General features: G+C 38.6%; 1 protein-coding gene across 1 annotated transcript; it reads left to right on the top strand.

The window, feature by feature from the left end:
• Positions 1-1,807: 1,807 nt before the first annotated feature.
• On the top strand, positions 1,808-2,530 carry LOC136850612 (uncharacterized). The gene has a single exon (XM_067124302.1). It carries the CDS (start codon positions 1,808-1,810, stop codon positions 2,528-2,530), a length of 723 nt encoding a protein of 240 aa, XP_066980403.1.
• The last annotated feature ends 9,902 nt before the right edge of the window (positions 2,531-12,432 follow it).

Below are 12,432 nucleotides of genomic sequence, written 5' to 3'. Positions count from 1 at the left end.
AACAAACGTCAGTGCTAGTATATCACAACCTTAATACATAAAACACTTCGTATAATGTTCGATTAACAAACTATTTGCAATGCCAACCAGAACACCTCTCTCTATTACTTTTCAACTTGAAATCTCAACAACGCAAACTGCGTCGATATCTAGTAGATTGAATACCCACGAGACCAGTGGAATATAGGTTATAGATGAAGATGTACAGTAGTCTTTATATATATATATATATATATATATATATATATATATATATATATATATATATATATATATATATATATATATATATATATACATACATACATACATATAATAAAATACGTACATACTGTTACAAGTCAATAATGATGAGGTATCTTTTAGAAGGCAGGCCATGTAATGGAGATTTTGTGATAGCTGACCTAGAATTATCTCTTTCAGACGTATGAAATGCTTGTTGTAGAAAAATGTTGTCTTAGCAGATTCTAGTGTACAAAATTATGCAAATGATTAACATTGTTGAAAATAGCAGTCTAGCGCCTACTTGCGTGGGCCTACACACTCCTACAATCAAAATCTCCTTTATCCCGCGATAACTAACCAGCAAGAGAAACCATGCGGTCGAGAGAAACACAACTTCTCTCATACATCTTTTGTACTTATACCTCCATTGTTATTATTGTCACGATCTATGTATTATTACCATTGTATGTAGTGTTATGCCAGCTTTCAAACCATATATGTGATCTTGTCAAATGTTCTGTTCAGTCAAGTATATTTTGTGAACAAACACAGATGCTTGAATTTCATTTTTGTCAGAGGTATATTTCTACTGACCTGTGAACAAACACTATGATGCTTGAATTTAATCTCACATTGTTGACCCCGGAGAGATGCCCAACCAAGCCAGCAGCAAAGATCCCAACATCGTCAGTAAAAACCTTGCAGCCACCTCCATATGTCTACTGCCCTTCATGCCCCACAACCCAGAGGCATGGTTCTTCAGGGTGGAAACAATTTTCTGCACAAAGAAAATCACCTCGGTGACGTGCAGAGCAGATGCCATCCTCAAATTCCTTTTGGATGATGTCTTTGAGTAGATAGCAGGATGGCTTGAAGAATTAGATGCCCCCGTCACCTACGACCTAATGAAAGACCAACTAGAGTCATCCTTCAGCATGCTGTCCACTCAGAGAGCCAAGAAGTTCCTCAACCACGTGGGGGCCCTGATAGGAGATGAGCGACCATCACACATATACAAGCAACTGCAGCGATGGCTAATCATGCTGCCCGCCAAGGGCTGCCAACCCAAGTCATCCTTGGACCTCGTGAGGGAGGTACTCCTCACAAAACTAGTCTCCAGACAGTAGCAGCCACGCCCAAAGCCTCCACCATGCCCATAGAAGAGTTCCTGATCATGGTTGATGAAATAATTATGGCCCACAGAGCAGCGGACCCCTCACAGCAAGCAGCAGCAGTAGCAGCACCATGTTGGACTGAGCAGACAACAGACAAGGAATCAAACAGTGAGCCAGAGGAGCCAGCCACCCTCATATACAAAAGAAGCTTCCCCAAACAAGTCAGCAAAGGGAAGCTTAAGCAGAAAAAACATGAACCTCCAGAGGGCATATGTTTTTCCACTGGAGGTTTGGAAACAAGGCCCAAAAATGTGACAAAGGCTGCCTATTCTAAAAAAAAACATGCAGTAGGGTCGCACATGTGACCCATCCATGCTGGTGCCAACGGTGAACAGACCTGTTGCCTCGTAAGAGAATCTGTGCCTGCTCACCACTGTCTTTCTTCCAGGTGCAAAAGAAAAGGACCCATGTGCTTCTTTCTAAAAGATGAAAAATCTGACACAGAGTTCTTAGGGGACACTAGAGTATGCAGATCATTCATCCCAGCCAGCCGAACGAAAGATTCAACCCGCCCCCTCCCCACAACCACCGCCAACCTCCACGTATCGATGGGAGCACCATTAACAATGTACGGAAGGCAGGGGATGAAAATTGCTTTCAATGAGAAAGAATACGACTGGTCCTTCATCACGGCAGACTTGATGATGGTGTTGTTAGAAGAGGATTTCCTAACAGCGCACAACCTACTGGTTGATGCAGCAGCTAGACAGCTGATCCCAAGAACAGCACCAACATCATCTCCTCAAAAGCCAAGCAGACATACCTCAACCAAAATATCAACAAGTCAACGAGACCAACAAATATGCCCTATCGCAACCGACATCCAACTCCCAGAAATGAGAGAACTTCTACAGGAATATGAAGATGTATTCAAGGAAGTCTTGAAGCAGGACTTAACAAAACCATCAAAACATCGCATCCAGCACCACATGGAGATTGAAGGTCCCCTGATCCATTCACGATTCAGACAGCTGGCTCCAGAGAACCTCACCTATGCTAAGAAGAAGGTATTCAAAGAAATGGAAGAAGTAGGAATATCCAAAAAGCCTCCAGCCCATGGGCATCACCCCTACACATGGTACCAAAGACAGACAGAACATGGCACCCCTGTGGAGACTACTGATGGCTAAATGTCAAAACAAAACCAGACCGATACCCACTACCAAATACTAAATACTAAATACGGCGATGGGCACTATACTTGAGCAGGGCACTGATGATTGTCGTTGCCCACTGGCCTTCGTCAGCAAAAGGCTAACGGCAGCGGAAGAGAAGTATTCAGCATTTGACAGGGAGCTCCTCGCAGTCTACAAAGCAGTCTGCCACTTCTGCCACATGCTCGAGGGATGACAGTTCATGGTGCAGACAGACCATCAACCAATGGTGCACACCTTCACGAAGTCAGCAGACACACCGTCAGCACGACAACAGTGGCACCTATCAGCAATAGCTGAGCACTTCACCATCAAGTATCTGAAGGGTTTAGTGAACACCATGGCAGACGCACCATTGAGAAACTGCATCAACACCATCCAGCTCAGGGTACCCTATCCCGAGATAGCAGAAGCACAGAAGGACGCCACGGGCCTGCAGCGACTGTGGTGGATCAACCCCACCCTCATATGGAGTTACCTGTCAATCAACAGTGGAATAATGACCATCACGTGCGAAATGAGTACTGGATGCCTTGCCCATACTTGCCAGAAGGCCTAAAAAGGAGAGCCTTCACTCTCGCCCACAGCCTATCCCACCCATCAGGCCGATCAACTTCCCAAACCGTAGCTGAATGATGTGTCTAGTGGGGAATGAGGAAAGATGAAAAACATGGAGGAGAGAATGCAAAAGTCACAAGACATGTTGAAAGTGGGATAGAAAAGTTCAAAACAACAAGCTGCCAGCTCGCCCATGTACAATCGACTTAGTGGGACTGCTACCCCCTCAGAGGGGTACAGATACCTGTTTACCATCATAGACAGGAACTCCAGGTGGCCAGAAGCATTACCAATACGACAGCAGATGGCAGAGCTGTGTAAAAGCCTTTGTAGATTGGGTCAGTAGGCACAAAGTCCCCCAGATCATCACTAGTGACAGAGGACCCAACTTCAGTGGTCCAGGTTGCACTGTGGAACACTCCTGCCAGATACCAGGGCGGACAGTCTGGTGGGCCTGAGAATGACGTAACATGCAGAAGTCCTGTACAGCCGAGCCTGCCAGCAACCTTCCAAGAACAAACAAATGCAAGTGGCATCATTGAGAGGTTGCACTGATCGCTAAAAACATTACTCACTGCTAGATGCCAGGGCGGGAGCTGGGGGAAGGAACCACCTTGGGTCCTACTGGGCCTGAAAATGACGCCGCACTCAGCGTTCAATGCATCTCCAGCAGAAGTCCTGTACAGCCAAGTGCTGATGTTGCCAGCAGACATCTTCCAAGAACAAACAAATGCGATATCGCCTGTTGTTTATGAATCAATTTAAATTGAACGGTAAATTTTAAGCATTTGTGGAAATAATTTGTTGGCCAAACCTATTTTAACTGAGATATCGTGGAAAAAGTGAATGTAGGATAGTGCAAAAGTTGGTTTTTCGTGCAGATAAAGTTTATATTCTGTGTTATCGTTCACAACTAAGATGTTTAAAAATGAATTTTGTTGCCCACTTCCCGTTCTATCTGAATTTGATTCTTAAGACTAAGTTGTTTAATACTGAGAAAAATTGCTTAAAATCGTCACATCTACAATTTCAGAAGGTTAAAATGTCGTCTTCATATCTCATTCAATTCATGTCCTTGGATTTTATGGGTTATCTATTATCAGTTTCAGAGTACTCCATTTATAAATTAGCAAGAAGTGAACTTTGAGGGCTGCCATTACCATAGCCAAAGTTCTGTTTGCAGAAAGTTTCTCCGAATCAAAATACTTTGTCAGACAAACTCAGTTCTCCTAATTTTATTATTTCATTTAGGCCTCGTGGGAAATAATCTGAAGAAAGGTGCTAGATTCTTTGACAAAACCGGAAACATCTTTCTTGGGTACTTGGGTGAGCAGTAAATTGACTTTAGAAACTTTCAGTTCTAGATGTTGATTATCTGTTCCCCAAGTTCCTATAAAAAATGCCTTAAAGATTTTGTAACAGAAGCGATAGACGTTTTAATCGAACCATTTCCCACTAGCTCTTGATAAAATAAAATCCTTAGAACTGTGTGTCTAACAATATGTTTTAAACTTTCTACAAACAAAAAATTTGGCAGTAATACGGGTAGTCCTCCAAGTTCAGTTCTTGGTAATTTATTTATTAGGTTGAAACTGGTAATAAAACCAGTAAACCCAAGGATATGATTTGGATGAGGTATTTAGACGTTTTTTTAACTTCTTGGCGTCGTACCTGGGGGTTTTAAATGAACCTTTATCCGAATTAAACAACGTATTACAAGGCATGAAATTCAAAATAGAATGGGAAACGGAGAACAAAAATAATTTCTTAATGTGTGGATGCCTGCTTCTGCTAGAGGTTTCTCTTTTAGATAGAGTGGTTCGTAGAGGCAGGTTTCTATTTACTAACATTAGCGGTTATGACTTGGACCATCGACGGATGGTCACTTGCTTGTCACTTTTTCATAAGTTGTATTTTAACAGAGAGCTTTCATATTCACAATCAATCCCTGATCCCCTTTTCCTGCCGAGATCAACCAGATTTGTTGAAAATCAACCCTAATATGCAGTGAATGTGGCTCGCTGTCGAACTTCTCAGTTCCAGGGGTTCAAAATGAGCAACGAAGAAATGTGCTCATCTGGTAACTGAATTGATTGCATTGAATAGTATGCATCAAACCTTGATAATCTCAGTTATATAGAGTTACCTATTTCAAGGCTGAAAAATTATACGTTCTTTATTCCTCACACCACTGGACTGCGGAACAGACTCCCAGAGAATGTCGTGCAACTAGAACAGGAAGTTCAAGCGAACATGCAATGCATTAGACCCTAATACAATTCAACTTGTATTTTATTGTTTTACGTTTAATTTGTTTATCAATTTGTTAATTTATCTGTTTTTATGATAACTGATTTCCTCGTTCTGTGTTTCTCCTTACCACTCTGTTACTTCTTTGGGATGAACACTATATTCTTTGGAAGCTAGAATTTTAAGTCAGTGGTCCCTGTGAGGCTGTTCTATATGAATAAGGTTCATCTTCTAAATAATAATAATAATAAATAATAATAATAATAATAATAATAAAATAATAATAATACAACATACGACTCCCTAGCATTTGCTCACCAGAATTTTTAGACTAAGGACTCGAATTTCTTAAACATTTATATATCATCTTTAGAATACCCAGGCCAAATTATTGAGAACCTCCTACAAACCCAACAAATTTTCCATCATACCTATGAGTTAAGCCTCTAGAAACATTTAGTCATTATATCAAATTATGCATCTAGACATCGTTAAAAAGTTAAGCCAAATCCTAAGACGCACCGATGCTTTTGTTTTATGCTATTCCAGTCTCATTCATAAATCAAATCCCTAGAAATTTGTGTATATGCAATCTCCAGTCTCAGCTGTGACAAATCTGATATAGGATTTCTAGGTAATCTCTTTCTCAGAATTTTTGGCATAAACATTCAGTCAGAAATGGATGTCAAAATTTTGCTAATTTTAATCGAGTAAATAATCTGAATCATCGTGCCGACTGGAACATGTCAAATATTGATTTTAAAATCAGCTGTTGGTTCAAAGGCCAAAAGATAAAATCCGTCTTAATCAAATGAACAAACACTGAATATCTCCCAAGGGTCTCGGAAATCCGAAGCCTTCGACAACATTTTTCTAAAACAAGATTTAGAGAAGATTGAAAGAGATAATCCTGGGTTAGCCGTCACCTGATATCGACTTAAGTTCTGCCGTAATGGAAATTCTTCATCTTTATTGGCCTGTATATATATACTGTATATATATATATATATATATATATATATATATATATATATATATATATATATATATATATATATATGTATGTGTGTATGTGTGTGTGAATGTGTATGTATGTATGTATGTATGTATGTATGTGTGTATGTATGTATGTTTCGCTTTGTAGTCTTCCTCTTATTACGTGTCTTTATGGGAAAAGAGCTGTTTTCGATATATAATGCTAGTGTACTTCATTTGTATATTTTGTGGGCAACTTTACACATGTACACGCACACACACACACACACACACACACACATATATATATATATATATATATATATATATATATATATATACACATACACACACACACACACACACACACACACAGAATCAAAGAGAGCACACCCATTTAAATATGAGACCTTTGACCTTCGTATCCAGCTCAACCCTAGACGCAGTTTTAGGTGTTCTGCGTCAACCAACACTAAATTGCAACCTTGCCTAGGTTGTTTTTGCCACGTGAATTCCACTAATATCATATAATGTACGGGATTATCCTCGCGGTATCTCAGACAGCATAGGTCAATCGGTAAACATTCGATCAGATATGGATAAGTTCCTGGATAACCTTTTTGATGAGCCAGCGGTCATTTTAGCGACCCCATTTATGGTGCAATTCTATCTGTAGTCAACACCCGGTATTCAATAGTTAGATCCGTGATGTAACATCAGAGTTTTCGGTGACTACGTCAAGTAATGGTTCATGCCCCACACAGAAAAGCGCTTCGGTGACGTATCCCCCACAAGCCAACGTGACTGATCTCTGTCTGTCTCTCTCGGACTCAAATTTTGGTGAAGGTTGATGGATCTTGTTATGTTCTGTTAAACGTTTGTTGATCTCCGGAGAGATGTCGAGGAGGAAAAAGAAAAAATAACATACTTGCGTGATTCTGTGGTCCGCCAAAATAATGTACAGTATATACCGCCATATAATTAAAATGGGAGGGGCATCCACATGTTACTTTCACACGTACTGGGATCGACACATTCATTAGATACTGTTTGTGTGTGTGTGTGTGTGTGTGTGTGTACAAGTGAGCTTTTCCTATACAAGTCAATGTAAAGTATTTCATTAGTGTCCTTAATAGTCAGTGAAAACAGTTGTAGAGCCAGGAAATCAAATAGTGGGATCTTACACATCAAGTGCATGGAAGCATGACGTCAAGTGCTTGTAATGGGGGTTTTTGGAAGGGCGGGCTGGGCATGATGATCACCAGGGCATTGTAATGCTACAGCGAGCTATAAAGTGACGTGAGCAAACCAAGTGACTTCCTCGAAGCCTTTACCGTGGTTTTAGAACAAACAGACAATGAAAGCGAAGAGAGAGAGAGAGAGAAAATTCTCTTTAGAACCGATGTGTTTGTTGGTTTCAAGGACAGAGTGAGACAATTCCTGAGAAATGTTTTACTTTTGATTTATAAAAAAAAAAATAGATAGAGGCTTCCTCCAAGAAACTGTTATATGGTTTTGAAGAGAAAGTGACAGCGCACGAGAAAGACTAATGATAACCAAAGATTTTATTAAAATTCTTAACCAGAGAAACAATAATACTTCTAGGTAGAAATGGTTTTTCTGACCAAAGAGACAGCGATACTTGTTTTTCTACCTAGAAAAATTCTTTTAGTTCACATGAGAGAGAATCCCGGGAGGAAATTATTTTGAGAGAGTATCCTGTGAGTGTGGTTTCGAAACCTTCCTGTTTTTGATGGTATAGTTTGCGGAGCAGTCTATCTCTCTCTCTCTCTCTCTCTCTCTCTCTCTCTCTCTCTCTCTCTCTCTCTGCGGCCCACATCGGTTGACTAACAATTAGGTAAGTAAATCATAGTTTAAGTCAATAGGGAATTAACCCATTTGTCCCTCCTTGTCCGGGTCGAGAGTAGAAAAGTGGTCATTCACTTGTGAGCTAGTCTCGCTACTCTAACCTACGAGGGTAGATGGGAAGAGACTCCAGGAAGAAAATGGTTTTATTTTAAGCGAACTGAAGGAGGTTCCTAGAACGAACTGTTGTCGTTTTTAAATTTTTTTATTGTGAGTATCGTGAATTTTTACAGAAAACGTTTTCATGACAATAATTTTTGCATTGTTCAAACTACTGTTAAGGAATAAAAAATTTCTATAAATGGAATCTTTCATGTAAATCACAATGATTTACGTACAATCCCATCTTTGCTTAGGCGCGGAAACAGGCTGGTGTCATCTTTTTTTTTTTTTTTTAAAATACCCTGTTCATTCTGAGAAGCTTGTCGACTTAATACGAGATGTGTATGAATTCAAGTGGTTTTAAGGATAAACCTCTCGATATATACAATATATATATATATATATATACACACATATATATATATATATATATGTGTGTGTATATATATATTTATTTTGTGTGCACGAGAGCGCTTATGCATATTTGCAAACACTTTTTTTTTACGCATCTTCAAGGTCAAGCTTCAAGGTTTCACTTTCTTGACTGATTTGCATCATTGCTATTCATTTGTTACTCTTTCCTCATATGAATGAATAAGAAGTAGTACATTTAGTCGGTGATTGTCATTAATATGCATAATACCCGTTTTCCCTTTCTTCCGTGTGCGGTTGATTAAGAATTTTATTTCAACTGGTATTATTTTGCTTATTAATGCAGTAGTTTGAATAGTGTGGCCATACCATTTAAATTCTTCAGCATGTAATTTCTTCTTTTTTGGTATTCTTTCCCCTGTTATTAGGAAATAATCAAACAGGCCCACTATTTGATTATTTGCAAACTGTGCCTTTCGCTTTTAAATGTCTGGGATACTTTAGATCTTGCGGGTTCTCGGGTTCATCTGCCTCTTCGATGCGAGGTAGGCAAACTTGAACTGTGCGACAGGGATTGATGTTATTCCAGTTGTGCTCAGTTTTTTGATGCTACAGTTTTGGAATTATAAAACGAATGCGCAATTTTCCAAACATCTGGTGAAGGGATTAATTTCAAGATAATGGTTATTATATTTCCAGTCAATAGGAGATGAATAAGAAAAAATCTGGTAAAACTGGTTATAAGTTTTATTTTCTTAACAATAACGTACTTAATGACTTTTTTGCACCCTCTGCCAGCATTTGGCTGCCATCTTGAAAAAGTTCAGTGGTCTGAAAAACAGTTTTTGACTTTTTTCTTAGAACACATTTTAGTGCAAAAATAACTATTGAAATATAAAATATTGATGTAAAATTCTCTATAATAACTTTTTTAATTCATTTTTCCGATATGTTGCGCAGTTTTCAAACAGTTAAAAATGGTCAGTATGTTTCTCGATACTAATGTTTTTATTACACTTTGGAAAATCGTTCACAAAGAGTAAAGTTTATTCTGGCTCTGCAGATGGTTCTTTAAACAAGGCAACATGATCTTGTAGTTCTTCATGTTTTTTCAACACACCATAAACCTGTTTATTGTTTTTTTGTTTTAAAAAGGCAGAAATAATCAGCCCCACTAAATGCAGGCAAAAAAGAATGTTGTCTGTTTGATCCAAATGTTTGCTTATTAAAGCGATACAGTTTGCTTTCAGTATTTCTTCTACCTGGTTTTAAAAAGTATATAACGAAAACCCAAAGCTGTAAGGATAATTAAGAGGTCCACATCTTCTCCCACTCATTGTTACTGATTCAGCTTTGGTACATTCTTCAATAGCAGTAGTAACAATCAGCAAAACATCTTCAGGTGCCTGTTTTACAATAAAACCTCATTGGTCAATTTAGTTTGAGCATTGCGAGGCTCACTATTTCTCTGATTAAAGAAATTTACTTGACTTGATGTTGCTGGCATTGTTTCGTCAAATATGGTTAGTCTGGTAGAATTAATCGTGACTAAGCACGCTCAGCACATTTCGTTACCTAGCAACGGGACCTACAGCTTATTGTGGAATCCGAACAACATTATAGTGAGAAATGAATTTCTATCACCAGAAATAAATTCCTCTAATTCTTCATTGGCCGGCGGAGAATCGAACGAGAGTCTAGAGAGTGCTAGCCGAGTGCGATATCGACCCATCCAATGAGGAACTACGATATCATTCAGAATGTGTGTATGTTCTTGTAGAATAAGTTGAAAAACCATGAACTTGCATAACAAGCTTCCACAACATAACATGTTAATATACGATAAAAATAAAAAAAAATAAATAAAAGCGGAGAAGAAAGGCACATATATATTTTTTTCCATCCCACCATTCAGTTTTTTCCTTTTAGAGAGAGTGGAGCCTAGAAGGGTAGAACTTCTGGTTGTCTGCAAATTTCTGAGAGATGAAATTGCTAGACCTAACTCTAACTGCATTTCTTAACCCTCGATGACACTGGCACCAATCCACAGAAGGTTCGACCGGTCAGCTAAAAACATAAAAAAATCCAAAATAAAGGAAGCCTGAGCACTGAAGCAATGCCACAACTTATTTCTTTCAAAGACTTGTTTTTTTTTATAAACTTATACTTTCATCATTTATTTCTTTGGCGAGTAGCTAAATATATACAATCATAGAGATATATATGCATTCACTTATCCCTGTGTGTAGAAGGTTTAGCGTACTGGAATCTGTATTCGTAAAGTAGTGAGTGAAATGTTGCTATAGCAACATGAATATAAATAGCTTGCTTACGCTTAGATCACATATGGCAATTACATAAAAAAAAAAAAGTTTTTATCCCGATATAGTCTGCTGTGTGTGTGTTAAGGTAAAAAACAGTAATTGGATATACAATGCCATTATAACCAAAAGATTGGGAATTGTAGAAAAGTAGATAACTCTTATCACAAAGCCCTCTGCGGAGTCATTAGGGAAAATGGGGCTTCCTGTTTTTGCATTTATCTTTTTCAGAGATTAGATGTCCTGATTGGTTATCCTTGCGATCAGATGCTCTCTCTCTCTCTCTCTCTCTCTCTCTCTCTCTCTCTCTCTCTCTCTCTCTCTCTCTCTCTCTCTCTCTCTCTCTCTTATTGAAAATAAAAACGATTCCTAATTGTAAAAACATTTTCCCATAGGAGTGCCTCTTTCTTTTGTGTTACACGACTGCTGGGGGTGGCATGTGAGGTGGAGAATATGAAAAAGAGAAGAAAAGAGAAGATTAGACATGAGTGCTCATTGCTCTTGTGTAAAAGGTATACAATCATATCGGGAGAGCCTCGGCGAGGTAATCGTTACCCAACTGTGGTAAAACTATTCATTAGATATTCATGAGATTCTCTCTCTCTCTCTCTCTCTCTCTCTCTCTCTCTCTCTCTCTCTCTCTCTCTCTCTCTCTCTCTCCATCTAGCCTGAATTTTTAGTGCTAATCTTTGGGTGTCTCTCGGGGTTTGATAATCAGCTTACGGAAAAATACTTTATAATTTTTTTTTAATTGTCGAATGTTTTCGAAAATACTTGAGACGTTTTGCGTGCTCTTTTTTTATGACCTTGACCCTATTATATTAAGCATTAATTTGCTTTACTCTTAGGGTTATATTTAGGTTTGATTTTCTACAGAATACTGATAGCCTTAACTTTTTTCATAGTTGGTAACTAATGATTTTGTAAAATCGATAACTTCTTTTGTAGAAAATACTGTATTAATCTGACTGATAGATTATCCTTAGAGGAAAACAGTATTCTTCATCGTTATTATTCTTTTTTATTTTTTTCAAAGTCATCACATACATCATTACATTTCTTTCGAAATAGATATTGAAGGAGTATAATTTAAATCGCCTTTTCGCGCAATTTGCTTGCTTTTCTGTAGAGCTATAATCATCATCATCTTTATCATCATCATCATCATCATCATCTTCTTCTTCCCAGAATTCAAGAATATCTCCCCCTTTCATCTCGCCATCAAGTAATTTAAGGACAGAGGAAGGAAAAGAAAACAAAGACCTTGCCTCCCCCCCTTCCCCGCAAACCCTCCCCCCCCTTTCCTGACTGATGTGAGGACGGGAGAAATGGTACAGCCCCAAAACAATGGAGCTTCCGCACCTGCTTATTATATAGGTCACTGGTGCCCTCGTCTCCTCTGTAGAATTCTTTCTGAGAAGCGTGTTTTGTGTT

This window comes from Macrobrachium rosenbergii, chromosome 3, assembly GCF_040412425.1.
Source record: "Macrobrachium rosenbergii isolate ZJJX-2024 chromosome 3, ASM4041242v1, whole genome shotgun sequence".
NCBI classification, from domain to species: domain Eukaryota; kingdom Metazoa; phylum Arthropoda; class Malacostraca; order Decapoda; family Palaemonidae; genus Macrobrachium; species Macrobrachium rosenbergii.
The sequence above is the reverse complement of the archived record's forward strand: the minus strand, read 5'-3'. Positions and strand labels throughout refer to the sequence as shown.

What these genes read in the sequence shown, in the direction of transcription:
- LOC136850612 (XM_067124302.1), top strand. Translation starts at nt 1,808, where the DNA reads ATGTGCTTCTTTCTAAAAGATGAAAAATCTGACACAGAGTTCTTAGGG.